Source organism: Marmota monax, unplaced genomic scaffold, assembly GCF_021218885.2.
Source record: "Marmota monax isolate L192 unplaced genomic scaffold, Marmota_monax_Labrador192_F-V1.1 WCK01_AAM20220418_F8-fsc00341, whole genome shotgun sequence".
NCBI lineage: Eukaryota > Metazoa > Chordata > Mammalia > Rodentia > Sciuridae > Marmota > Marmota monax.
Genome location: NW_026694916.1, coordinates 955841 through 978581, shown reverse-complemented (window position 1 = coordinate 978581; position 22741 = coordinate 955841). Strand labels below are relative to the sequence as shown.

The window sequence follows — 22741 nt, the reverse complement described above, 5'->3', positions numbered from 1 at the left end:
ACTGTATCTTTTCCATTTTTGCTTTCATTTTATTGGCTTTATTTTGATGTCTTTTACCAGGACTGTATACATTTTAAAACTAATTGTTCCTTCCAACTTATATGCAATCGTGTATTCACAACAGTGTTGGGCTTTTCAAATATTGCCTCTTCCTCACTTATTTTCTGGAATTCAGTTAGACATCATTAGAATTTCTCAGTCTCTTGGCATCTCGTTTGCTATTTTCACCTGTAAGTCTCTCTGAGCTGCATTTTGGGTGTTTTATTTAATTCAACTTTCAGTTCACACATCTCTTATTCTGCTGTGACCAATCCACTTTTTTTTTTTTTTTTTTTTTTTTGGTGCTGGGGATTGAACCCAGGGCCTTGTGCATGCAAGGCAAGCACTCTATCAACTGAGCTACATCCCCAGCCTGACCAATCCACTTTTTTTTTTAATAAATATATATATTTTTTAAGTTATAGTTGGACACAATACCTTTATTTATTTATTTTATGTGCTGAGGATTGAATCCAGGGCCTTGCACGAACTAGGCAAGCGCTCTACTGCTGAGCCACAACCCTTGTCCACCCACCCCCACCAATCCACTTTTAATCCATCCATTGAAGATTTTTTTTTTCATTATTAGAGTTGGAATCCAGGGCCTCAATGTGTCAATGTGTGCTAGGCAAGCACTCTACCACTGAGCTACATCCCCAGCCCTTTTTATTTTATATTTTAGATAGGATCTCACTAACCTAATGAGACTGGTCTTGAACTTGCAATCCTCTTGCCTCAGCCCCCTAAGTATCTGGGATTATAGGAATATCTGTTAAGTGTTAAATATTTTTCACTTATACCAAGTTTGTTTGGACCATTTTCAAATTCTGTCTTTCCTTCTACTTTCAGGCTTCTCTTTTATTTTTAAATCATAGTAATCATAATCTGTGATAACTTCGGTGTCTAAAGTCTTTGTGAATATAATCTGATGTCTGTTTTTTTTCTAATTCTTTTTTTCAGTGTCCTGGTTTTTTTTTAATATGTTTTACTAGGTTTTGTGAAAATGATCCACTCATTTTTCCTGGAGCTCTATGTGTTGGAATTCTTTGGGGCATGGGTCAAAGGTGGGTTTTTAAAAAAGAAGAACCTGCATTTGCTTCTGGTAGTTGCCTGGAGGCACTCCATTATCACTTTCAATTAAGTTTTCTGATTAAGATTATTCTGATCATATAGGTAAAGTACATCTGGACATCAGATCCAGATATGAATTATCAAATGACAGTTCATTTTTTATCTCCACACCACACTAAGGTCGTAATAAGCTAGTTTTCTTGGTGTCCCTGTCTGAACTATAGATTTATTTTCATTCTTGCTTTTGTGAGGCTGTGACTGCAGGACATAGCTTTATGTAGATACCTTCTCTCATACCACTCTTTGAAAGACATTAGACTCTGTCCCCTGTGCTGTGCACTCCAAACAGCCATCTGGACACAAAGTTAGGATCCCTAGGGTTTATTGAACCCCTCAGGGCAAAAGTCAACTTACTCGCCTCCTTGGATTGCTTACCTTCACCTCATTTGGAGCCTATATGGAATTCTACCTTTGGTTTTAGTTCAGCAATACATTTAAAAAGATGTTTGTATTATTTTTAATCAGAAATTTAGATGCTTTAGTTGGAAAGACCAAACAGGATTTCTGTTCCGTTGTATTGCTAGAAATAGAAATCATCCACTTTCCCCCCCCCCCCCCCCGCAGTCTTTGGTGGATGAGTGGCTGGAGAGCTATAAGCAAGATGAGGAGGCAGGATTCCTGGAGCTTATTAACTTTTTCATCCGATCCTGTGGATGTAAAGGTGAGAAAACTCCTACCCCATTCTCTTTCTGTTCCCACCCTTCTGCTTCTATGTTCTGAAACTCTTCATTTAAAAAGTAGGATTAGACATTTCCTAAATAAAGGAAGAAGCAAAACATATGGAGAGTTTCACTTATTTAACTATATTTTTGATAAGTATATAAGGAAAATGATTCAGTAGTGAACTGTGTTGGTTTTGAGGCAAGACCTTTTGGGGGAAAATAATCATCTTTATATGATAATAATGATGTTCACAAATTGAAAAGTAGACTATCAAATGCCTTTTAGTCGGGCTGGGGATGTGGCTCAAGCCGTAACACACTTGCCTGGCATGTGCGGGGCGCTGGGTTTGATCCTCAGCACCACATAAAAATAAAATAAAAATGTTGTGTCCACCAAAAATTGAAAAATAAATATTAAAAACATTCTCTCTCTTCTCTCTATCTCTCTCTCAAAAAAATGCCTTTTAGTCTTTGTAGATAAGATAACCTCTTATTTTCTTACTTCTTCTCTCTTATTTTCTACTTCTTTCTTTCTTTTCTTCTTCTTTCTTCCTTTTTTTTTTAAACTACTTTCTTTCTGATTTTCTTACTTCTTAGTCATTCTAAGTAAGCCAGGTCTCCACATGCCATGGCTTAGTTATATTAGGGCAGATGGTATTGATCTGATTGTATTGTTAGAATCCATCATCTGGCCTAGTTTGTTTCTTTGTTGTTGTTGTTTTTTAAATTCATCTGGAGTCTTTTTTTAAACCATAGTTTTCCACTTGATTCCTTTGGGTTTTTTAGAGAGGTTACCTCATAATGGATACACGGTTGAATGGTGTAAGTTTTAATTCTTCTAATTCCTTACCTGATTGAGCATATTTCAGTATGTTCCCTAGCTTATCTTCAGATGTTATCTGTAAATGATCACAGTGTCCTGTTATTTTCCTCTTAAGTACCTCATCTTTTCCATTCTTCAGGCACTGTGACCCCTGAGATGTTCAAGAAGATGTCCAATTCAGAGATCATCCGGCACCTAACAGAGCAGTTTAATGAGGTGGAGGAAGACAACCAGGATCCTCTTTCTCCTGTTATTTCAAAACACAAGGCCCTTTACCCCCTTCTCTGATTCTGGGAAGTAGGGTAGCTTTTATAAGGAAAGCTCAACTTCTTGAGACTCATATATTATTTGATAAGCCTCTGGAGCTGGGAAGGATATCAGGAAATTAAGTATATTGGAGATTAGACTGTTATGCTATTGGCTTCATGGGCCTGATACTACCCCCCGCAAAAAAAAAAAAAAAAACAAATTTTCCATTCTTTTTATAACCCTTATATAGGACTCAGGGGACTATCCCCTGACAGCTCAAGGTCCATCCTGGAAGAAGTTCCAAGGAAGCTTCTGTGAATTTGTGAGAACGTTGGTGTATCAGTGCCAGTACAGCCTCCTCTATGATGGCTTTCCCATGGACAACCTCATCTCCTTGCTCACGGGCCTCTCAGACTCCCAAGTTCGTGCCTTCCGCCACACTAGCACCCTGGCTGGTGAGCACTTCTTACTCTTGTGTATTCTTCTGGGGTTTGGTAGGACTGTTCCTCTCTTCTGTGGTTCTAAATCATCTTTCTCACCTGCATTTTAGTTTTTCGTTTGTTTGTTTTGTAGTACTGGGATTGAACCCAGGGGTGTTCTAACACTGAGCTGTATCCTCAGCCCTTTTTATTTCTTTTTTTTGTTTTGAGACAGGGTGTCACTGAGTTTCATAGGCTCATCTCAAGTGCAGTCCTCTGGCCTCATCCTCCTGAGTTGCTGGAATTGCATGAGTGTGCCACCACACGCTGCTTGTATCTTAGCTATACTTCAGTTGCATTGCAGCTTTTATGCCAAATCTCCATCCAGATTTTCACAAGTGGATTCGTGAAAAGGGATAGATCACAGTAATAGTTTCCAACCTTAATATCTTTCTCTAAAGCTCACAGTATGCTGAGGGTTAAAGTCCAAAAGAGGTAGGGAAAGTCTACTCTAGGGTAGGGTGTCTTAGAACTTCGGGGTCACTCTGCTTCTCATTTTCTCTGACCATTTTTTCTTCTCTTTATTTTTAAAAATCTTTTTGAGTTGTAGATGGATAGCATACCTTTCTTTTATTTATTTTTATGTGGCACTAAGGATTGAACCCAGTGTGCTAGGCAAGCGCTCTGCCACTGAGCTACCGCCCCAGCCCCTTTTCCTTCTCTTTTAAATTTATATTCCCTCCTTTGACTTAAGTGAAGATTTCTTTGTTGTTTTTCCTGACTCAAGCCATGAAGCTCATGACCTCCCTGGTAAGAGTTGCCCTCCAGTTGAGTCTACACAAAGACAACAACCAGCGACAGTATGAGGCTGAACGAAACAAGGGACCAGGGCAGAGAGCCCCTGAGCGGCTAGAGAGCCTGCTGGAGAAACGCAAAGAGGTGAGGAATGTCCCTGCTTTTTCCCTTCCTCTCTCTCAGCTTCCATCCACTGCTATTGCAGACTACTTTATCAGACCATGGCACTTCTGAAAGGCTGTTCAGCACAAACCCTAAGCAGCCTTTCAGATAGGGAACAGCTATACCATGCTCGTCCCATCAGAGATCATTGTGTGCTGTTCTTGTTTCTGAGTGTGGGCTCAAAAATCATGCCTAGTGAATTTAGAGTTCTCTATATTTCCATTTTTGTTCAGTTTCCATTTGTTTTCAGCATCAGAAATGTTTAAGTGCTCTATCTGCAAGGAGTTAAGTTGTGACTTTTACATTAAATGTAGAGGTCACCATAGTAGTACCTGTATAAGGACAAGGGAAGCCAAGTATTCAAGGAATGGAAATATAGCATTCCTTCTGTTCCAGTTAGGTACTAGCTTCATGGCCTTAATGTAACCTCTCAGTTTTCAGTTTTCTTTTCTTTAAAAAGAGGATCATTCTGGGCTGGGATTGTAGCTCAGTGGTAGAGCACTTGCCTAGCATATGTGAGGCACTGTTAAATTCTCAGCACTGTATGTAAATAAATAAAGGAAAAAAATAAAGGTCCATGGACAACTAAAAAAAATATATGTAAAAAGGAATAATTCTACTATTTTGTGACTTTAAGTGAGATGAGAGTAAATTGACTAGCTTTATTTCCCTTTAAACTTAAGAAGATCACTGGAGAACATAAACCCTAGTAATATCTTCTACACTGATTAAACTTCAAACATCTCTTTTTTCTGTGATGAAGTGAATACTGATTGTTTCCTCTCTACTCTCCATTAGTATCTAAGACTCCCCAGCTTGGAGGTTAGCCAGACACATCATGTCTAACTGTACCGGTTGGCTTTCTCCAGCCCTCATAAAAGATGACTTCTGCGAAATTTCTATTCCCTTATTCTCTTTTGCTGTTTTTCACTGTCGGGGTAATCTTAAGGGCTTATGTATATTAATGGGTCTATCCAGAATCTTAAATTATGTATAGTAGTTTACCCTTATCTGCAGTTTTGCTCTCTGTGGTTTCCATTACCCACAGTCAACCAAGGTCCAAAAAAATATAAAGTATAGTTATATATTTTGAGAGAGAAACCACATTCACATAAGTATATCATTATAATTATTATATTTTATTAATTGTTGTTAATCTCTTACTGTGCCTAATATATAAGTTAAACTTTATCATAGGTGTGTGTATAGGACAACACAGTACAGGTTAAGCATCTCTAACCCAGAAATCTGAATTCTATAGTATTCAGATTCCAAAACTTTTGCCAGTATGACACTCAAAAATTTTGCATTTTGGAATATTTCAGATTTTGGATCATGTTTGCTCAACCAGTAAAGTCTATCCATACATTCCAAAATCTAGAAAACTTTAGAAACATTTTGGTCCCAAGCACTTCAGATAGGGGATATTCAATCTGTGTATATAGGGTTTGGTGCTCTCTGCAGTTTCAGGCATCCACTCTTATCCCTGTGGATAAGAGTAGACCACTGTACACTAGTGCAGATCTTTTTTTGTCTTTGGGTTCTTGCTTCATCAGTTATTATTCCTCCTTTTTGTCTTTAATTTTCCCCCCATATTTTTTTCTCATTTATAAATGTATATAGGCTCTTGAATCTGTCCTTTGAAGAACTCTGCTTCTCTGTGATTTATTTCTTTCCTCCTTTGTTAGGGTTGTATTTCCTTATTTTCTTCATGTCCACTTGACTGAATCCTTTTTGCTACTTAGTTCCTATCCCCATTTCTTTGAAAATTTTCTCTCCAAACCTCTGGCTTCCTGAATTGTATCACCAGTGCCTTTCCTCAATATCTCTTATCTAGACTTCTGTAGAATCTGGTACTCATTTATCTTCTTTCTTTCAAGGACTTCCTTTCTTTTCCTTGAAATGTGAAAATTTTCAGATTTATTCAGAAAGATAAGAGACACTGGCATACTGGATACCATATATGCATTATCTAGTTTAACAATATTTCACAGTATTTTCTTCATTTGTTTGTGGGTTGTTGTTTTTTCTCATACAGTAAATTATAGACATATTGATTCCTCAACCCTAAAGACTTAAGTATATTCTCTAAAAAGTAATGTATTATCGGGCTGGGGTTGTAGCTCAGCAGTAGAACGCTTGCCTGGAATGTGCAAGGTGCTGGGTTATATCCTCAGCACCACATATATAAATGAATGAATGAATGAATAAAGGTATTGTGTCCAACTACAACTAAAAACTAAAAATAAAAAAGTAATGTGTTATCACAAATCAAATACCATTTTCATATCCAAAAATTAATGATTCCCTAATATTTTTAATTCCAATTCATACTTAAATTTCCTACACTTGTACCCCCTAAATTCTTTTTACATCTGGTTAATTCAAGCCAGGGTCTAAGTGAGAAATTTGCATTGTATTTGGTGACTGGTGTTTCTTAGACCTTTTAAAATTTAACATCAGCCTTCCCCCATTTTCCCCCATATGTTGATTTATTGAAGAGGTGGGGTCAGTTGTCTCAAAGTTCCCTTTCTGCTTATAATTCTGCTTTTGATACCTATCATTTACCTAATCCTAATTCAGTTGATGTTGGGGTGAGGGGCTGTCCTGGCCTTGCAGGATGTTTAGCAGTATCTCTGTCTTCTATCCCACCCCAGTTGTAACAAGTGAAATAATCTTAAAACACTGCTAAATGTCCTCTGGGGGACATAATTGCCCAGTTGAAAACCACATATCTAATCGGATTTTTGCTAGTTCTTTTTCATTTATCAAACCACACCTAGTAAAGATGCATTTTCTGAATTACTATTAATCAAAACATAACTACCACTTAGAGCTTCTGAATAGCAAAAATAATCATATATAGAGGAGATAGTGTTTTATTAGACACAGAGAAACCTCTGAGGCATTAGTTGATTTTATTGCTTCCTCTAGAATTAGAAGATCTAAAAGGAAACTTAGGATACCAGGGGTTCACACTGTGTCCTGTGATAAATAGGAAGTAGGTAGAAGTTACACTTTTGCAGCCTTAGGCTTTTGGGGTACAAGAAAGATTGATCTGTTCCTCCTTATATCCTCCAGCTCCAAGAGCATCAAGAAGAGATTGAGGGGATGATGAATGCCATCTTCAGGGGTGTCTTTGTTCATCGGTACAGGTGAGCTAATGGGCTCCTCTCACTGAAGCAGCTATTCCTTGGTTGTGGAGTCTGTAAGATTCCCAAAATATTTAGTTAGCCCCAGAAATAAGGCAGCTGGAATAAAAACTCTTTACAACGCATGTTTTAAATTAGTAAGATTTTGTTTATCCCACATACAAAGGATTTTGTAAGCTCTTCTGGGAGAGAAAATAAAAGGATAAGGCATTACTGAGTATTCTGGTCCAATGTTGCCCAAGGTCTGGCTCTGTCCCTACCTGTTATCTTTTTGAGGTTGGAGACTTGGAAGGACAAGAGCAGAGAACCAGAGGCAACTTTTCTGAGGCATATGTGTGGCCCAGCAAGCCTTTTCCTAACTCACCCTATTGTTTGTTCTGAGGGCAGGGGAGTTTTATACTGTTTAAAGACTGGTAGAATTAAATTAAACGTTTGTAGTACTCCAAAAATTAATATTAAAGTATTTGTAGTACTTAAAAGTTTCTCACTTTATCTAGATTTCAGCTTCTGCTTTTCTAGAACCTTTCACCTGATTTAATCTTTTCTTTTTTTAATATTTTTTTAGTTGTAGTTGAACACAACATCTTTATTTTATTTATTTATGTTTATGTGGTGCTGAGGATCGAACCCAGGGCCTTGCATGTTCAAGGCAAGTACTCTACTGCTGAGCCACAAACCGAGCTCCTGATTTAATCTTTTCTTGAAGTAGAATTAAAATATACACAGGTTAGCCAATAATTAAATGAAATTTCAAAATCAGTTTTAAAAGGGGATGTGGTGAGCAAGATGGTACATGCTGGTTCAGTTATCTCATAGGTTAGTTACAGAAAGGAATTTACTTTTATATTTATTGTGTTTACGTTGGGAAGGAAATTGAAAGACCATGGCACCTGGCATTCATCAAGAAAACAAATTCTTTAGTCACACTGTATGCATATATGGAAATAGCCCATTGAATTCCATTAGTATGTATGGTTAGTGTTAAGGAAAATAAAACAGTAAGACAAAAAAAATAGTTTGTGTGAGATAGGGTTTTCTGATAGGATTGAAAGTGAGTTTGGAGAGAAGACTACAGAAGTCAGTTTATATCTCCATCTAGGGACATCCTTCCTGAGATCCGGGCTATCTGCATGGAGGAAATCGGGTGTTGGATGCAAAGCTACAGTACCTCTTTCCTCACTGACAGCTATTTAAAATACATTGGCTGGACCCTGCATGACAAGGTAGGAGTCACATCAGTCTCCCTTTTCCTGTTCCCCTCATCATCTTCCCTGCCCAGGACACTTCAGCTTTTCTTGGTCCTGCCACTTAGACATTTCACCTGATGAGCATTGATCAGCCCATCAAGGCACTGAACCTTGAAACTTCTCAGTACTAGGAAGCATAGGATAAGGTTGAAGAGAAAAAGACACATCCAGGAGATACCGTGCCTTCAACCCTAAGGTGTAACAGGGAGAAAGACTCACTAAGAAAAAGCAAGAAAATTAATTACTGATAGATTAGTAACTCACATGTGAGAGTGGTAGCTGTGGATCCTTTTCATCACAATTGCTCAATTCTGAGATCCTTCTGTATTTTAAGAAGACAGCTGTTCATTTTCTCTTTCATCTCAGAATCCTCTTCGTGAGGGCACCCAGGTCCAGAATGAGGACTCTGCAAGTCCTCATGTGGAGGCTCAGTAGGGGTGAGTGATCAATCGTGTTTTCTTTCTTGTTTGTCTCTCCTCGACAGCACCGAGAAGTCCGTCTAAAGTGCCTGAAGGCTCTGAAAGGGCTGTACAGCAACCAAGAGCTGACATCACGCCTGGAGCTCTTCACTAGCCGCTTCAAGGTAAGATGGAGACACTGCTTCTGTGCTGGACTCTTTGCAGTGTATCCTGCTTTCCCACCTCGTGTCTTTCTGTATCATTTGCTTTGATATTTTATTACCTATTCCAGCATCTGCTTCAACACTCTTTCTTTAGGAATCTCTCAGATTCTAGGAGATGTGATGTTTGGATTGGGTACAGTGAGATACTGAGCAATGTTCTTTCTCTGACAGGACCGGATGGTTTCCATGGTCATGGACAGAGAGTATGATGTGGCAGTGGAGGCTGTCAGGTTGCTAACCCTTATCCTGAAGTGAGTCATGGGAATGTGTGAGGCAGCATGTCACAGACACCTTTGTAGCATCAGGCAGGCCCCTCCAGAGTCCTTGCCCCACCTGTCACAGGTTAACTCTTAGGTGCATGTTGAAAATAAGTCATTCCTGAGTTGGGATACCTTGAGAGGGGAAACTGCCTGTCTTCTCTAATTTTCCATATTCCTCTATTTTCCACTTTTCATTTAAAAGTTCTTTGATCCAGGCATGGTAGTGCATGCCTATAATCCCATTGTTTTGGGAGACCAAGGTAGGAGGATTACAAGTTCAAAGCCAGCCTCAGCAACTTAGCAAGGAGCTACGCAACTAGAGAGACCCTGTCAATAAATAAAAAGGGCTGGGGGTGTGGCTCAGTGGTAAAGCACCTCTGGGTTCAATCCCTGGACCAAAAAAATAAAAAGTTTTCTGAGAGTCATATTCTCATTGTTTTTGCTGGTTTTAGCCCTAGAATTGCCAGAGGACAACACCCAAATGCACTTTTCTCTTTTTTTTTTTTTTTTTAAGAGAAAGAGAATTTTAATATTTATTTTTTAGTTTTCAGCGGACACAACATCTTTGTTTTTGTATGTGGTGCTGAGGATCGAACCCGGGCCACACACATGCCAGGCGAGCGCGCTACCACTTGAGCCACATCCCCAGCCCACACTTTTCTCTTGGCAGGAACATGGAAGGAGTGCTGACCAGTGCAGACTGTGAGAGCATCTACCCAGTTGTATATGCCTCCAATCGTGCCCTGGCCTCTGCCGCAGGGGAATTTCTATACTGGAAGTGAGTGGGTCTCCTTGTGCATTTCTTTCACACCATCCTCTGTCATTTTTCTCATCGGCTGCTTAAGGACTCTCCATACCTATACAGATCTCTCTTGACATCCCTTTTCCTCTTAACCCCTTGGGCTTCCCTTAGCTCTGCTCCTCTTTTCCCTGCATCCTTTCCTTGGGCTGTTTCTTTCTCCATGGTGATTGCCATGTGCCTCACCTCCTCCTGTGCTGTGCCCTCCCCTCCAGACTCTTCTATCCTGAGTGTGGGACAAAAGCAGGGGTTGGAAGAGAGCGACGCCGAAGTCCAAGTGCTCAGAGAACTTTCTTCCACCTTTTGCTGTCCTTCTTCGTGGAGAGTGAGGTAACACATGAAGGGAGAGTCAGAGTGTTGTGCAGAAACCTGAGTAGAGGACAGGGTGGCCACTGTGGGAAGGAGGGTGATGTTTATCAACAAATGCTTCCTGGCGCAGTTTTCCATCACATTGGTAAAACCCTGTGCCCTCTTCACAGCTCCATGACCATGCCGCTTACTTAGTAGACAGCCTCTGGGACTGTGCAGGGACTCAGCTGAAGGATTGGGAGAGTATGACAAGCCTGCTGCTGCAGAAGGACCAGAGTACGTGCTACCTGGTAGCCGGGGACAGGGACCTTGCACTTCCAAGTGAAACCAGGAGAGACTGCTTGCCTGCTTTATAAAAAGCAGCAGTGGGCATGGGGTGGGAGTGGAATTTTAGATGGTGAGTGGCTCATATGTCAATTCTGTTTTTGATCCTCCCACCAACCCAGACCTGGGCAATGTGCAGGAAAACACGCTGATAGAAATCCTTGTGTCCAGTGCCCGGCAAGCTGTGGAGGGTCACCCGCCTGTGGGGCGGGTCACTGGGAGGAAGGTATGGCATGGGCCAAGTTGGGTTGATCAGCAGTATTGAAGTCAGATATGTATTCTCTCTCAGTATTCTTAAGTCCTCGTTTAGGGCACTCCATCTGCCCCCAAAGGATTTTTTTTTCTCCAGCAAAAAGAAATCTGAAGGGAGCTGCTGAATTCTTTTCTCCTTCCTGGGCAGAAAAGATCATGGGGAGGAGGGATGCACGGACATACCCACTGCACATGGCATTTCTCCACGTCTTTCACCCCAGAATGACTCTCATTCCAGGGCCTAACTGCTAAAGAACGCAAACTTCAAGCTGATGACAAGGTGAAACTGACTGAGCACCTCATTCCCCTGTTGCCCCAGCTCCTGGCCAAGGTAGAGCAGCCCCCATTCCGCACCAGGCACAAGTGGGTAAAAGGAAACAGCCTAGAGGAGGGATGGGAGAAGAGTTGGCAGCCCACGTGCACCCTCTTTATCACCACAGTTCTCAGCCGATGCAGAGAAGGTCGCTCCCCTGCTCCAGCTTCTCAACTACTTTGACCTCAGCATCTACTGCACTCGGCGCTTGGAGAAGGTGAGGAGGTGGGAAGATCTGTTTCCTACACCTCACTGCCCACCTGCTAGGGCTGGAGGGGTCTACTGTCAACATCTTTACAGGAACCTGGGTTCCAGAAAAATCCAATAAGCCCTTCCTTTCTCAGGCATCTTTTCCTTGAAGTTCATTGCTTTCACCCCTGTTTCTCACCTTCCCCCCCATCTCCTCCACACCGTCTTCTCCCACCTTTCTCCCTTTCAGCATCTGGAGCTGCTTTTGCAGCAACTCCAGGAGGTGGTAGTGAAGCATGCAGAGCCAGCAGTGCTTGAGGCTGGAGCGCATGCCCTGTATCTGCTCTGTAAGCCTGAGTTCACTTTCTTCAGCCGGGTGGACTTTGCCCGCAGCCAACTAGTGGATCTGCTGACTGACCGTTTCCAGCAAGAGCTTGATGAGCTGTTGCAGGTAGGAGCTGAGGCTGAATGGCGGGACACACCAAATGAGGAGGAGAGGGCCCTAAGACTAGGAGCATGGATGGATGAGTTCTTGGGAAACTCCTGCTGTGGACCTTCTCTCTTCCTCAGTCGTCGTTCTTGGATGAGGATGAGGTGTACAGTCTAGCAGCCACTCTGAAGCGGCTCTCTGCCTTCTACAAGTGAGTAGCTTCCCTGCTGCTCCCTCCCATTTCTGTGTCTGTGGAATTGATTCCTTTCATTCTGCTCCAGCATAATGTTTCCATCTCTCTTCACAAAGTGCTCATGACCTGACTCGCTGGGAGCTCTACGAGCCATGCTATGGACTCCTCCGGAAGGCCGTGGACACTGGAGAGGTTCCTCACCAGGCAGGTAGACAGGCTAGAGATGTGGAAGCAGGAGAGGCATTCTTAAGGATTATTCTGGGTTGCCACCTTTCCCAGGCAGGCCCAGTCACAGGGTATAAAGTGGGCACACAGAGGAAGATCTGGTGGGGCTTCCCCCTCCATCCTCTTTTGAAAGGTGGACCAGGCTTCAGTTCCTGGAAACTGTCATCCTCTCCAGTTTTCTAGGAGTCAAGAAGACTGAGGGATTCTAGGAGACTGTGAGTGAATTAGGGAGACATGATATTTTTGCATAGAATAGCTGCCTTTGGAGCCTGTTTTAAATATCAGTTTATCTCCACCAGAAAAGGGTTTCCTTTTCTCTCTCCTCCACGCTGGGTCTGAGCCCATCAGCCTGCCCATCTTTCCCTCCTCGGCTGTCTCTCCCTTCCCCCCTCACCATCGCTCTTCGTTCTCCTGCAAAAGCTCATTTGTCTGACATTTCATGGTTACAGGTGGTCCTTCCAGCCTTGACTCTTGTCTATTTTTCCATTCTCTGGACATTAACCCACATTTCAGGTCCAGATGCTTCCCAGGTGAGTGTGGGTCTGAGCAGGGACTAGGACGGAGGAGCCATGATGTCTTGCTCCTTGTAAGCCATTATCTCTGCAGAAGCAGGTGCTGGATCTTAAGAGCAGAATGGTGGCCTTCTGTGAACTCTGCCAGAGCTGCCTCTCAGATGTGGATCCGGAGATCCAGGAGCAGGTGAGCATTTCCTCCAGAGGGAGGAGGAGGCGAGTGTTGGGGTCTGAGGAGTTAAGCTGGCTTTGTAATTCCAGTCTTATAACAATTCTGTTTTTTTAATTGTCCTCTTTTTTTTTTACCAACAGGCTTTTGTCTTATTAAGTGATATGCTTCTCATCTTCAGCCCTCAGATGATTTTAGGGGGGCGGGATTTCCTGAGACCCCTCATCTTTTTTCCAGAAGCTTCTCTCCAATCTGAGCTAGCAAGCTTCCTCATGGACCATGTCTTCCTCCAACCTGGAGACCTGGGCAGTGGTACAGGGACTCTGTGCTTGGGGCTCAGGATGGTTTGGGGCTGGGCCTGGCTCAGTGATTCAGGGTGGGAGATGTAAGTGTGTGATTGCATTCTGCCTTTGATGGGCAGGACATTCCCAGGATGATCATGTACAGATAGAGCAGCTGCACCAGCGGCGCCGACTCTTGGCCGGGTTCTGCAAGCTGTTGCTCTATGGGGTTCTAGAGCTGGATGCAGCCTCAGATGTTTTCAAACACTACAATAAGGTATAGTGAGACCCCACAGCCACAAAGAACAGGGGACCATGTTGAACAAAGCCATGACTTGAGACACTATGACATCTCAGAAATGAAGAGGGATGGATTTGATGGGATCAGGCTTAAAAAGGGAAAGTAGGAGGGAATGGCAGTAGGAGTTTAGAATAAAGAAACAAAAGTGGGGTCTGGGGTTGTGGCTCAACAGTACAGCGTATACCACATAAAAACAAATAAATAAACAAAGGTATTGTGTACAACTAAAAAGTAAATTTTTTTTTAAAAAAAAAGAAACCAAAGTGACTCAGTAGTAAATAATTATGGAGAAAAAGCTATTAAGACATTCAGTAGAGGGGAAATAGCTGCTTCTTCCCATCTAGAAATCTTTTTTCTCCAACCCAGTCCTCTGAATGGGGTAATATAAAAAGGAAAAAAAAAAAAGAATGGGGGAGGGATCAGTGCTCACTACATACCTAGATGTCTCACCCCACCATTGTATTAATTTCTGTTTACTGAGCACCTCCTGTGTACCTGAGGGCACAGCAGTGAACAAAAAAGACAAAAGTCCTGTTCCCTGGGGCTTCCTTTTTAGTGGAAATACATGTGGAGACTTCAGTGCTAAGCGAGAATGGGCACTGGCAGGCCTCCTCCTCCTCTTCACCAAGAATTGGGCTCCAACAGTTTATCCCTGATGTGTTTTTTTTTTCTTTTACCTAAACTCTGATTTCTTTTGGGCTCTGCACCTGTTGGTTAGAGATGAGGTCTAGACTGAGTTATTTTATGCTTATATTCCTGTTTTTCTATCACAGGCTCTTTAGGAACAAGGCAAGATTAGGGATGTGAAGGTAGAAACAAAACAGAGTGTTTTCCTGTGGTCAAACATAACATTCTCCATTTCTTCTCATGCAGTTCTACAATGACTATGGTGACATCATCAAGGAAACATTAACTAGAGCGAGGCAGATTGATCGAAGTCATTGTTCCCGAATCCTACTGCTGAGCCTGAAGCAGGTGTTGCTTCTCTCCAGAGGACCTCACACCTCTGGCATGCCTTCCTGTAGTCCCCCACCTCTTTGTCCACCTTCAGAGAAAGCAAGACATTAAGAAAAGGCCCTTTCCTATTTTGACTCTTTACTTTACACAACAGGCTCCTTCACACCTAGTAGATCCTTAGAAAATGTGCTTTTAACTAACCTGGAACTTTCCATCTCCAACCCATAGAAATCAACTATCAGCACCTAGAGTGGCAAAGATGAGGTGACAGGGAATCCCTAATTATTTTTTTCAGTCTGTTCTCTTGCAGCTTTCTTCAGTTACTGTAGATATCTTTGTTAGAAGGGCTAAGGCTCTGTCTGCTGCAGAGTGTCAGGGATCAGGGCAGTGTCCTGGGGGCAGAAAGAGTAAAATTAGGAGATGGCATCCCAAGCCCTTGGGAATTTCTGAGGAGAAGGGAATGTTGTGCTTTTCTAGTGCTGCCCTGTTCTTCCCTCTCCCAACACACCATGTCTCTTGGACACAGCTGTACACAGAACTCCTGCAGGAACAGGGGCCTCAGGGCCTGAGTGAGCTGCCAGCTTTCATTGAGATGAGGGATCTGGCCCGGAGATTTGCCTTGAGCTTTGGACCCCAGCAGCTGCACAATCGAGACCTGGTAGTCATGTTGCACAAGTGAGGAAGTGCTGGGTTAGAGGCTGGGTACAGAGAAGGCTGAGAATGTGGCCCTGGATGGGGAGGGTAGGCCATGAAGAAGCAGTAGTAAGGTTGTTGGTGGGCATGTTCTCAAGAGATGAGTGGGGATGGGAAGGGCACACTTGGATGGGATATCTCAGCCCTGGGAGGGAAGTGGGAAGGGCCTGTCTTACTAAAACAGTTCTGCCCAATCAAGGGAAGGCATCAAGTTCTCCTTGTCTGAACTTCCTCCTCCTGGTTCCTCGGGTGAACCCCCAAATCTGGCATTCCTGGAGCTCCTTTCAGAGTTCTCCCCCCGCCTCTTCCACCAGGATAAGCAGCTGCTGTAAGTTAGAGGGTGGGTGAGCAGAGATGTGGATACAGAAAGGCTTGGGCAAGGGCTGGGACCCACCCCAGCCTTTCCGCTCCACCCCTCCTTCAGACTGTCTTACCTGGAAAAGTGTCTGCAGCGTGTCTCCCAGGCACCTGGCCATCAGTGGGGTCCAGTCACTACCTACTGCCACTCCCTCAGCCCTATAGAGAGTGCAGCAGAGGCCAGCCCTCAGGGTCATTCCCGGTCCAAGAAAAGGCGCATCGAAGGTACAGTGCTAAGGCTGGGCATTGGGTACTCAGGACTGCAGTTCTTTTTTTTTTTTTTTTTTAATCTTTATTTTTTTTTTTTTTATTTATTTTTTTTTTTAATTTTTTATTGTGGGTTGTTCAAAACATTACAAATTTCTTGACATATCATATTCCACACTTTGATTCTAGTGGGTTATGAACTCCCACCTTCACCCCATACACAGATTGCAGATTCACATCAGTTACACATCCATTGATTTACAAATTGCCATACTAGTGTCTGTTGTGCTCCGCTGCCTTTCCCATCATCCACCCTCCCCCCTCCCCACCTCTCCCCTCCCCTCCCCTCCTCTCTCTCTACCCCCTCCACTGTATAACCCTGAGGGTCTCCTTCCATTACCGTGCAATTTACCTTCTCTCTCCCTTTCCCTCCCACCTCTCATCCCTGTTAAATGTTAATCTTCTTCTCCTGTTCTTCGTCCCTACTCTGTTCTTAGTTACTTTCCTTATATCAAAGAAGACATTTGGCATTTGTTTTTTAGGGATTGGCTAGCTTCACTTAGCATAATCTGCTCTAATGCCATCCATTTCCCTGTAAATTCTATGATTTTGTCATTTTTTAATGCAGAGTAATACTCCATTGTGTATAAATGCCACATTTTTTTTATCCATTCGTCTATTGAAGGGCATCTAGGTTGGTTCCACAGTCTTGCTATTGTGAACTGTGCTGCTATGAACATCGATGTAGCAGTGTCCCTGTAGCATGCTCTTTTTAGGTCTTTAGGGAATAGACCAAGAAGGGGAATAGCTGGGTCAAATGATGGCTCCATTCCCAGCTTTCCAAGAAATCTCCATACTGCTTTCCAAATTGGCTGCACCAATCTGCAGTCCCACCAGCAATGTACAAGTGTACCCTTTTCCCCACATCCTCGCCAGCACTTGTTGTTGTTTGACTTCCTAATGGCTGCCAATCTTACTGGAGTGAGATGGTATCTTAGGGTGGTTTTGATTTGCATTTCTCTGACAGCTAGAGATGTTGAGCATTTTTTCATGTACTTGTTGATTGACTGTATGTCCTCCTCTGTGAAGTGTCTGTTCAGGTCCTTGGCCCATTTGTTGATTGGGTTGTTTGTTCTCTTATTGTCTAATTTTTTGAGTTCTTTGTATACTCTGGATATTAGGGCTCTATCTGAAGTGTGAGGAGTAAAGATTTGTTCCCAGGGTGTAGGCTCCCTATTTACCTCTCTTATTGTTTCTTTTGCTGAGAAAAAACTTCTTAGTTTGAGTAAGTCCCATTTGTTGATTCTAGTTATTAACTTTTGTGCTATGGGTGTCCTATTGAGGAATTTGGAGCCCGACCCCACCGACTGTAGATCGTAGCCAACTTTTTCTTCTATCAGACGGCGCGTCTCTGATTTGATATCAAGTTCCTTGATCCATTTTGAATTCACTTTTGTGCATGGCGAGAGAAAGGGATTCAGTTTCATTTTGTTGCATATGGATTTCCAGTTTTCCCAGCACCATTTGTTGAAGATGCTATCCTTCCTCCATTGCATGCTTTTAGCCCCTTTATCAAATATAAGATAGTTGTAGTTTTGTGGATTGGTTTCTGTGTCCTCTATTCTGTACCATTGGTCCACACGCCTGTTTTGGTACCAGTACCATGCTGTTTTTGTTACTATTGCTCTGTAGTATAGTTTGAAGTCTGGTATCGCTATACCGCCTGATTCACACTTCTTGCTTAGCATTGTGTTTGCTATTCTGGGTCTTTTATTTTTCCATATGAATTTCATGATTGCTTTCTCTATTTCTACAAGAAATGCCATTGGGATTTTGATTGGCATTGCATTAAACCTATAGAGAACTTTTGGTAATATCGCCATTTTGATGATGTTAGTTCTGCCTATCCATGAACAGGGTATATTTTTCCATCTTCTAAGATCTTCTTCTATTTCTCTCTTTAGGGTTCTGTAGTTTTCATTGTATAAGTCTTTCACCTCTTTTGTTAGGTTGATTCCCAAGTATTTTATTTTTTTTGAAGATATTGTGAATGGAGTGGTTGTCCTCATTTCCATTTCAGAGGATTTGTCGCTGATATACAGGAATGCCTTTGATTTATGCGTGTTGATTTTAAATCCTGCCACTTTGCTGAATTCATTTATTAGCTCTAATAGTTTCTTTGTAGAGCCTTTTGGGTCTGCTAGATATAGAATCATATCATCTGCAAATAGTGATAATTTAATTTCTTCTTTTCCTATTTTTATGCCTTTAATTTCTTTCGTCTGTCTAATTGCTCTGGCCAGTGTTTCGAGAACTATGTTGAAGAGAAGTGGAGAGAGAGGGCATCCCTGTCTTGTTCCAGATTTTAGAGGGAATGCCTTCAGTTTTTCTCCATTCAGAATAATGCTAGCCTGAGGCTTAGCATAGATTGCTTTTACAATATTGAGGTATGTTCCTGTTATCCCTAGTTTTTCTAGAGTTTTGAACATAAAGGGATGCTGTACTTTGTCAAATGCTTTTTCCGCATCTATCGAGATGATCATATGGTTCTTATTTTTAAGTCTATTGATGTGGTGAATAACATTTATTGATTTCCGTATATTGAACCAGCCTTGCATCCCAGGGATGAATCCTACTTGATCATGGTGTACAATTTTTTTTATATGTTTTTGTATCCGATTCGCCAGAATTTTATTGAGGATTTTTGCATCTAGGTTCATTAGAGATATTGGTCTGTAGTTTTCTTTCTTTGAAGTGTCTTTGTCTGGTTTAGGTATCAGGGTGATGTTGGCCTCATAGAATGAATTTGGAAGTTCTCCATCTTTTTCTATTTCCTGAAGTAGCTTGAAAAGTATTGGTATTAGTTCTTCTTTAAAGGTTTTGTAAAATTCTGCTGTATACCCATCGGGACCTGGGCTTTTCTTAGTTGGTAGTCTTTTGATGGTTTCTTCTATCTCCTCAATTGATATTGGTCTGTTTAGGTTTTCTATATCCTCCTGACTCAATCTGGGCAGATCATATGACTTAAGAAATTTATCTATGCCTTCACTATCTTCTAATTTATTGGAGTATAAGGATTCAAAATAGTTTTTGATTATCTTCTGTATTTCTGAAGTGTCTGTTGTGATATTGCCTTTTTCATCCCGTATGCTAGTAATTTGAGTTCTCTCTCTTCTTCTCTTCACTAGCATCGCTAAGGGTCTGTCGATTTTGTTTATTTTTTCAAAGAACCAACTTTTAGTTTTGTCAATTTTTTCAATTGTTTCTTTTGTTTCGATTTCATTAATTTCAGCTCTGATTTTAATTATTTCTTGCCTTCTACTTCTTTTGCTGTTGTTTTGCTCTTCTTTTTCAAGGATTTTGAGATGAAGTATGAGATCATTTATTTGTTGGTTTTTTCTTTTTTTAAGGAATGAACTCCAAGCAATGAATTTTCCTCTTAGAACTGCTTTCAATGTGTCCCATAGATTCCGATATGTTGTGTCTGTGTTTTCATTTATCTCTAAGAATTTTTTAATTTCCTCCTTGATGTCTTCTATAACCCATTGATCATTCAGTAACCTATTGTTCATTCTCCAATTGATGTATGCTTTTTCCTTCCTTCTTTTATCGTTGATTTTCAGTTTCATTCCATTATGATCAGATAAGATGCATGGTAATATCTCTACTCCTTTATATTGTCTAAGAGTTGCCCTGTGACATAATATATGATCTATTTTTGAGAAGGATCCATGTGCTGCTGAGAAAAAAGTGTAACTGCTTGATGTTGGGTGGTATACTCTATATATGTCAATTAGGTCTAGGTTATTAATAGTGTTATTGAGTTCTATAGTTTCCTTATTCAACTTTTGTTTGGAAGATCTGTCCAGTGGCGAGAGAGGTGTGTTGAAGTCTCCCATGATTATGGTGTGGTGGTCTATTAGACTCTTGAACTTGAGAAGAGTTTGTTTGACGAACATAGCTGCACCATTGTTTGGGGCATAAATATTTATGATTGTTATGTCTTGTTGGTGTATGGTTCCCTTAAGCAGTATGTAGTGTCCCTCTTTATCTCTTTTGATTAACTTTGGCTTGAAATCTATTTTATTTGATATGAGTATGGACACGCCTGCTTGTTTCCGAAGTCCATATGAGTGATATGATTTTTCCCAACCTTTCACCTTCAGCCTATGTATGTCTTTTCCTATCAAATGCGTCTCCTGTAGGCAGCATATTGTTGGGTCTTGTTTTGTGATCCATTCTACTAGCCTGTGTCTCTTAATTGGTGAGTTTAAGCCATTAACATTTAGGGTTATTATTGAGATATGGGTTGTTCTTCCAGCCATATTTGTTTATTTCTGTTACTAAACATTGTTTGTTTTCCTCTTTGATTGTTTCCCCCCCCCCTTTACTGTCCTACCTCCCACTGTTGGTTTTCATTGTTATTTTCCATTTCCTCTTCCTGTAATACTTTGGCTAGGATGTTTTGAAGAGATGGTTTTCTAGCTGCGAATTCTTTAAACTTTTGTTTATCGTGGAAGGTTTTAATTTCATTCTCCATCCTGAAGCTTAATTTCGCTGGATACACAATTCTTGGTTGGAACCCATTATCTTTCAGTGTTTGAAATATGTTATTCCAGGATCTTCTAGCTTTCAGAGTCTGTGTTGAAAGATCAGCTGTTATCCTGATTGGCTTGCCCCTAAATGTAATCTGCTTCCTTTCTCTTGTAGCTTTTAAAATTCTCTCCTTATTCTGTATGTTGGGCATCTTCATTATAATGTGTCTAGGTGTGGATCTCTTATGATTTTGCACATTCGGCGTCCTGTAGGCTTCTAGGATTTGGGATTCTGTCTCATTCTTCAAGTCTGGGAAGTTTTCTTGTATTATTTCATTGAATAGACTGCTCATTCCTTTGGTTTGGAGCTCTGTACCTTCCTGTATCCCAATGACTCTTAAGTTTGGTCTCTTAATGTTATCCCATATTTCTTGGATGTTCTGCTCATGGTTTCTTAACAGTCTTGCTGAGCTGTCTATGTTCTTTTCCAGTTGAAATACTTTGTCTTCATTGTCTGATGTTCTATCTTCTAAGTGTTCTACTCTGCTGGTAGTATTCTCCATTGAGTTTTTAAGTTGGTTTATTGCTTCCTGCATTTCTAGGATTTCTGATTGCTTGTTTTTTATAACCTCTATCTCCCCGTATAGTTGATCCTTTGCTTCCTGGATTTGTTTGTGTAATTCGTTGTCGAAGTGATCTTTCATTGTCTGATTTTGCTGTTTAATGTCTTCCTTGATACTCCAGATCATCTGAAGCATGTATATCCTGAATTCTTTATCTGACATTCCATCTGCTGCAGCTGTTACCTCTTCTAAAGTTGCGTTGACCTGCATTGCTTGTGGTCCTTTCTTTCCTTGTCTTTTCATACTGCTTGCGTATCTTTCCTGCAGGTGCGGGCGGCGGCTCTGCTCTCTCCTTATTCCAATTGGGGTGTCGTGGCTACCACGCCGGCAGGTCACTGGGCCTGTTCTGGGAGCTGGTGGCGGCTCTGTTCTGCCCCTACTCCAATTGGGGTGACGTGTCTGTCGTACCAGCAGGCCACTGGGCCTGTCCTGCTGGTCGGTCGCAGATCTGCCCACCTTTCGGGCACGAGTGGAGGCTCTGCTTTGCCCCTACTCCAATTGGGGTGTCGTGACTACCCCGCCTGCAGGATGCTGGGTCTGTTCCTGGCAAGGGAGGCGACTCTGCTCTGTCACTACTCCAATTAGGGTGGTGTTTGTACCCCGCCGGCAGGCTCCTGGGCCTGATCCGCCGGTCTGTTGTAGGTCTGCCTACCTTGAAGGCGCGGGCGGCGGATCTGCCCTGCCCCTCCTACCACGCCTGCGGACCCCTGGGCCTGATCTGCAGGTTGATCACTGGTCTGCTCACCCTGCGGGCACGGGTGGCGGTTCCGCTCCACCCCCACTCCAATTGGGGTCACGTGACCACCACACCGGCAGGGCCTGATCCGGGCGTGGGATAAGGATCTGCTCTGCCCCTACTCGAGTTGGGGTGACGTGTGTACCACACTGGCAGGCCACTGGGCCTGACCCGCCAGGCTGTCACAGGTCTGTTTACCTTGCAAGCGCGAAGGGCGGCTCTGCCCTGCCCCTCCTACCACGCCCATGTACTACTGGGTCGTGGGTCTGCCCACCTGGCGGGTGTGGGTGGCGGCTCCGCTCCGCCCCCTCTCCAATTGGGGTCACGCGGTCACCACGCTGGCGAGCCGCTGGGCCTGCTCCGGGGGCTGGCGGCGGCCCGGCTCCTTCCCTCTGGCTCGAGGACAAATTGAGGAGACTCGGGTGACTGAGCCTCACCCCCCTTACCAGGAGACCAACTGCTTATGTCACCGCTGGTATTGATGAAGATCTCTCCTCCACCGCTTTCTGCTGACATCAGATCTCTGCCATGTTGGTATCCTATGCGAATGGCAGCATTTCGTTCCCCTTGCCAGGCAACCCAAGCAATGGGTGAGTCCTGACCTGCCCTCAGCAGGACCCGGACCGAGACACAGTTTCCGCGGGCTCCTAGCCCCAGTCCAGGGAAGTTCCGGGAGCCGGAACTCGGCCGCTCCGTGCTCGGTGTAAGCTCCTATAAGTGTAGGCTCCAAGAAGCAGCCCCCGCGGGCTCAGTTCCGGGAGCCGGAATTCGGCCG

The 22741-nt window shown here is 42.6% G+C and overlaps 1 protein-coding gene across 1 annotated transcript in view; it reads left to right on the top strand.

Moving 5' to 3' along the window:
• Stag3 (STAG3 cohesin complex component) overlaps window positions 1–22741 on the top strand; it is a 34467-nt gene that overhangs the window by 3559 nt on the left and 8167 nt on the right. Inside the window, exons 4-29 of the mRNA XM_046427093.1 lie at window positions 1735–1831; window positions 2795–2871; window positions 3155–3359; window positions 4111–4262; window positions 7362–7435; window positions 8532–8655; window positions 9164–9262; window positions 9473–9552; window positions 10232–10339; window positions 10576–10690; window positions 10840–10945; window positions 11116–11219; window positions 11484–11576; window positions 11686–11775; window positions 11998–12198; window positions 12318–12388; window positions 12487–12574; window positions 13045–13125; window positions 13202–13294; window positions 13420–13588; window positions 13698–13834; window positions 14732–14833; window positions 15342–15490; window positions 15708–15836; window positions 15933–16095; window positions 22383–22388. Of these exons, the coding sequence (XP_046283049.1) occupies window positions 1735–1831; window positions 2795–2871; window positions 3155–3359; window positions 4111–4262; window positions 7362–7435; window positions 8532–8655; window positions 9164–9262; window positions 9473–9552; window positions 10232–10339; window positions 10576–10690; window positions 10840–10945; window positions 11116–11219; window positions 11484–11576; window positions 11686–11775; window positions 11998–12198; window positions 12318–12388; window positions 12487–12574; window positions 13045–13125; window positions 13202–13294; window positions 13420–13588; window positions 13698–13834; window positions 14732–14833; window positions 15342–15490; window positions 15708–15836; window positions 15933–16095; window positions 22383–22388 (2913 nt within the window). The remainder of the gene's footprint in view (window positions 1–1734; window positions 1832–2794; window positions 2872–3154; window positions 3360–4110; window positions 4263–7361; window positions 7436–8531; window positions 8656–9163; window positions 9263–9472; window positions 9553–10231; window positions 10340–10575; window positions 10691–10839; window positions 10946–11115; window positions 11220–11483; window positions 11577–11685; window positions 11776–11997; window positions 12199–12317; window positions 12389–12486; window positions 12575–13044; window positions 13126–13201; window positions 13295–13419; window positions 13589–13697; window positions 13835–14731; window positions 14834–15341; window positions 15491–15707; window positions 15837–15932; window positions 16096–22382; window positions 22389–22741) is intronic.